We start from the raw sequence: 5,471 nt of genomic DNA, 5'->3' as shown, positions 1-5,471 counted from the left end.
ATACCCAAGAAACAAATAAAACTCATATTTATATTGCACATGGCTCTTTTAAAATAAGGTCATTGATTTAGGCTTCTAAGCGCCTTGATGGTCCAACATAGTTCAAAGCACTCACCTTTAAATTAGACTTAATGTGTTAATAGAACTGAATAAGACAACACCCCCTAAATAAAAGGCTTGCTAAGATCTCATGAATTAATCGACTCTAGACAGAGATAATACATCCAAGACTAATTACTACACTTAAATACATAATCCTCTAGATTTACTCTTCATCAACCACAATAAATATAAAAATACATGCATTAAACAAGGATCTGCCCCTTGATCATGTGTTCCTAAAGGTTGGTCAAGTTATTGTCATTAACAATTTATATAACCTATAAAATATAGAATTATGACAGATTTTATAAGCTATATAAATGGTCTTGAACTTCAAAATAAAAGGATTTTAGTTTTTTTCCTTACTTAAATTTGAATATTCTCTACAATCAAACATGCATATACACAACCTCACTAGGCTTTCATCTCTTGCCTAAACTGATCCGGGTATCGGAAGATTTCCAACCCTTTCAAGAAACTTGATTAGTAGGCGTTCAAGTTATCCAAGCTCAACCTTTCACGCTTTCCACAACAATTTTGGAAAGAACATAATTTTTAGAAAAATTTATTGGCGCCCAGTTCTTTCTGGCCATAGAGACAAATGAAATTATAAACAAAGAGTGGGGTAGTATTTTCTTGTCGTATAATTCAACAATCCATCTCATAGCTCGCCGACGAATTAGATGAACCTTCACACTTAGCCGAATTCGCATGAGAATAAATAGAAGTTAATTAGGAGCCTCACTTGATTCGGTCATAATAGTAACAAATAATAAAACCCAAGTAGTGATCTGCATGAGCATAATTATTGACTTGCACAGTCGCCTATCGTGGTCTGAATGTGGCCTTGGGTGGAAAAGTAAGCACACAGGATCCACACACACACACAAAAGCATGCTTTGATTTACATCATTAAATTGAAGTAATCGTAGTTAATATGAATAGAGTAAGAAAATAAATAAAAAGGGGGGATCAAGGCAATGGTGGACGCGCAAACCGCGACCAATGACTCACCACTCACCAACAATAGATTATTATAGACTAATGCCCAACCGACCAAAACAAATTAAGGATTTTGTCCATAATCATGATTAAACAAAACCCAAGTTGATGTCATTGTCTCTGCCTTGTCGTATTAGAGAATAATTTCAAACATAAACAGCTAATTTATAATGGACAGTCCATAAAAAGACAATGGACGACCAATGCTAATCTGAGCAACTAAAGCGGAAAAAAAAATATATGCGGGGAAATTTTGGTGGGATTGACAGAAGCAACTGTGAGCTTATGTTTTCAAAGCAAAGGCATAGAAAGTCAATTAAAGACAGGGTTCTGTGTCCTTATCCAAGCTTTAGCTTGTTTCCACCATTGAAATTTGAAAGCAGTCCGCAGCAGCTGAATTTTTATTATTATTATTATTATTTTCAAGAGAAACGAGTGTAAAGACTAAAGAGGGCTTCGAGAGCGGTGTTTTCTATGGTTTTAAAATCTGGCCCGGCTCGGCGGGTTGACCCGGGCCCTGGCCGATCCGAGACTGGAACCAGGCCGGATTGATGAAAAAATAAGATAAGCCATGATCCGGCATGACCCGGCCGACCCGGCGGTTGAACCCGGAAACCCGGACGACCCGGCAAAACCCGGTCAAAAACCCGATGGTAACCCGTTGACTTTTTTTTTTTACTAAAACGATGTCGTTTTGAATTTTTTTAAAAATTAAAATTGACCCGACCGATCCATTCAACCCGGCCAAAACCCGGTGACCCGGTCAAAATCCGGAACCCGGATCTTGGACCGAGCTAGCCACCGAGCCAGGTTTAAAAACTATGTTTTCTCTTTCTTTCTCTCTTTCCTCTGCCACCAGGCCGGGTTTAAAAACTATGGTGTTTTCTCTTTCTTTCTCTCTTTCCTTTTTTTTTTTTTTTTTAATACATTGTTAGAAGTGGTCCCTCGCAATACATCCAAAATTTCCAACCACTGGTGGATGAGTTTCCTCCTGACAAACGAAAGCCAAATTCCTGTTTTTTTATGGCTTACCATCCCAAGTTCCAAACAAAGCCCAACCACAATGTGCCATCAGGAACTAACAAGAAATAATCAAGTTTTGACGTAGAAAAGTTGCGATTTCCAATATCCATGATTTAGACCTTATGTCCAATTACTGCATTTGCCCAAAATTTCGATTCCCGTTTTTGGTGGACGGGGTTTTGTGCCACGCCATTGCCACACGCCCTTGTTTGCCAATTTTTTCAAGGTGATTTGGTTGAGGGAGCAGATTTCTTTTTCTCGCAGTGCCAGGTAAAATTGTGGATTAAAATCCTTGATGGGATACAAAGAAAGTGGAGGTTGCTTCGCGCTCGGTCAATGGTGATTTATTTTCTTTTATTTTTTTTACAACAATGATAATTAGCAAATGTCCCTACAGAATCTGCACTGACATCGGATCTGAGTTGTTCTATTCTCGTATGTTCAAATTGCCAAGGCTAGACGTTCGAGCAACGAAAGCAAGGATGGGCAACAAGATTGATCGATAGATAGGTGGTAAAAATTAAAATGCAAGCAAACATTTTATAAATATATAATTCTAGAAGACCTGTGTAACATACAAGATCTTAACAAGATGGATATGTTCAAGTCTATGTTTAGAAATTAGTGCTTATATGATATAATAAATTGCTAGAACAATTTCATCGACCACCAAACATTACCCCCATGCTTGCTTCTACCTCCCCTAGTACTGTGGCTGGAAGCTGATCGGGGTAAGTTTAAAATTTGGTGGTTCAGCTGATTCATGTAAACAAAGTTCAAATCCTCTAAACCGCCGGAACTGGCCTCTTGAACACCTTGCTTTTATGCCATCCAGATAGAAGACATAAGCAGTACTCTCTCCAGACCAAGGGCAACTGGTTCACGAAGATACAGAACTCATGTCTGCACCACCAAGTGGTAACATGACAAGGAGTAAGGCTACACGATATTCTTATGACTACACGCCATATATCACTGGAAGAAGGGGTAAAAAAGATATAACCCAAGCGAAATGTCAAGGTTCTGTTATGTATGGCTGCCTGCTGGTAAGGTTACGAAGTCTATTAACAGTTAGAATTCACAAACTTTTTTATCTCCTCCATGAGACAATAGAAGTGATCATTATTTGGCAGGAAGTAGAACCCTATAGTGGCCTGTTTTAGATAAAGAAGCTTCACTTCATGGCCAGCTCTCTGGAGTCCTTCAACATAAGCCAATTGCCAGTCTTGAACAAGATCGAAACCAGCCACAACAACTAGACTTTTAGGGAACTCCAGTCCTTCAAGCTTTTTCCCCCTTGGACCAAATATATTACATGCTGGATGGTCCCTATCTTCTCCTTCAGGTAGATATGCTCTCCAATACCAGTCGCGGTCTTGAATTGTAACAAAGTACTTGCCATCTAATATCTTCTCTGATTGTGTTCTCTGTTGACCACCAAACATTGGGTGAAGAAGAATATTACCCAACACATCGATTTTTTCCTCCGCCGCTCTCGCGGCAACATGGTGGGCTATATTACCACCTGAACTATCGCCAGCCAAATAGACATGAACCTTAGAATCCTTTCCACTTTGAAGCCAAGTTCTAGATTTAACCCACTTAAGAGCCGTCCAGCCATCATCATACGCGCAAGGGTATCGATACTCAGGTGATCGACGATAATTAACAGACACCACAACAGCCTTGCAAGCGCTGACAAGGCGGCGACAAAAGGTGTCATAAATAGCACTATTAGCAGAGGAATTAGTAAAGCTTCCACCATGGAAGAAGATTATGACTGGAACAACCTCCGTAGTGTTCAAGGGCTTTTCAAGGTCTACAATGCCCCATTGCGCCTCACTTTCAGGGGCAGGTTGGTAAACCCGGTTAAGGAGGCCCGTGGTTCTGTCAACATGATCAAAGGAGAAAACCCCATCAACTGGGATGGTGTTGGCCTGGACCTTTCGTTCAAGGAACTCTGCCAATTCGCGGTTAAAGGTCCCATCCGGGCGGCGAAGGAGATTATATGCAAGCTTGAAATTGGAAATGAGGACCCATGTGTTTAGCGGAACAACCCTCTGCAAGAAAAAAAATAGGATTTGAAGGAATTAGACGTTTTCTTATATAGAAAAACTTAAGGTTTGCACGATCTTTGACCTTGGATTGATTGAGAGCCAAGCCAGTCATATATGTACATCTTAGATATTAGAGAACGCGTCAGGTAGGTAGAAGTAGTTGAATACCGGTAATGCTAAATAAATCATGTGAAGGAAACTAGACAGATTAGAGCTTAAATGAAAGTTTTTTTCCAAGAATCTTCAAAATTAGACTCTTGTCAAAAGACACCGTCGAAATAATTAATGCTGAAAATTAAGAACTTGATGAACTACTGAATCAGATGGGAAGAAATTGCAGCTGCAGCAAAATTAGCTCTTAAAATGACTCCAACCGAAGTCAAATTATTCATCTTCCAATTTGAAAATCAAAATAAACCATGAAGAAGAAGAAGAAGAAGAAGAATCATTAATTTAAGCTCCAAAAATCTTCATTAGAGCAATGATAAAATACTGAAAAGAAGGTGATTTAAATGAAAGAAAGAAGGGAGAAGGAAAAGGAATGGTGAAGAAATGAAGAGAGCACCTTGGATTCATTTAGGTTGACTTCATTGCTACCAGCCATGAGGGAATGAAGTGAAAAGATATCAAGACGATAAAACCCAGAAGCTAAAACCACTAGAAAGAAACCAAACTCTTCATCGTTTCATTTCTTTCACTAGAAATATTTGAATTCTTCTCTCTCTCTCTCTCTCTCCTTCCTCTTATTGTTACTATATATATACAGCTGCAGCTATATATTAGGGAACAAACACACTGACTTTGTGTAAGAGAGAGAGGTGGGGAGACGTCTATCTTCTTCTCGGGGGGGAGAGAGAGAGAGAGAGAGGGTCAAAGGGACAAGCAAAACTAAAAGAGCGACGGAGGTGCACGGAGACGAAAGAGACGACAAAGCGGGCGGCCGAATTAAACTGTTCACGTGGGTCCTCCCATCTCTTATCTCTCCCTTTGTTACACTTTATATAAAAATACTACTCCTGTTCACTACATGCTGTGCTTGTTCTTTCTTGCTCTCGTGTTTATATATATATATATATATATATATCCTTCTGTCTTATTTCCATTTCTTGACCATGGGGTGGTTTACAAGTTTGAAAGTTGAAACTGTGGCTATTGCCAGTCTATGATGAGTTGTTTGGCCTCTTTTGCTTCCATACACGATAAGGTAAACACCATTTGCTAATAAAAATAAATGAATCAATCCATCCCTCCTTTTCCATTTATCCTCGACGATTTTATATATATTCC

At 39.3% G+C, this 5,471-nt stretch overlaps 1 protein-coding gene across 2 annotated transcripts; it reads right to left on the bottom strand.

Moving 5' to 3' along the window:
- Nucleotides 1–2,641: 2,641 nt before the first annotated feature.
- Nucleotides 2,642–5,224, bottom strand: LOC105114586 (gibberellin receptor GID1B-like). 2 transcript variants are annotated; one of them, XM_011011169.1, is made up of 2 exons: nucleotides 4,750–5,224; nucleotides 2,642–4,187 (listed from the first exon to the last, which is right to left on the bottom strand). In XM_011011169.1, the coding sequence occupies exons 1-2, from the start codon at nucleotides 4,786–4,788 to the stop codon at nucleotides 3,192–3,194; spliced, it is 1,035 nt and encodes a 344-aa protein (XP_011009471.1). In that variant the 5' UTR covers nucleotides 4,789–5,224; the 3' UTR covers nucleotides 2,642–3,191. The 2 variants fall into 2 exon arrangements, with proteins under 2 accessions (XP_011009471.1, XP_011009472.1); XM_011011170.1 differs by lacking the exon at nucleotides 4,750–5,224 and adding an exon at nucleotides 4,267–4,696.
- Nucleotides 5,225–5,471: the final 247 nt, after the last annotated feature.

This window comes from Populus euphratica, unplaced genomic scaffold (assembly GCF_000495115.2).
Source record: "Populus euphratica unplaced genomic scaffold, PopEup_1.0 scaffold542.1, whole genome shotgun sequence".
Taxonomy (NCBI): Eukaryota; Viridiplantae; Streptophyta; class Magnoliopsida; order Malpighiales; family Salicaceae; genus Populus; species Populus euphratica.
This window is presented reverse-complemented; position numbering and strand designations above follow the sequence as displayed.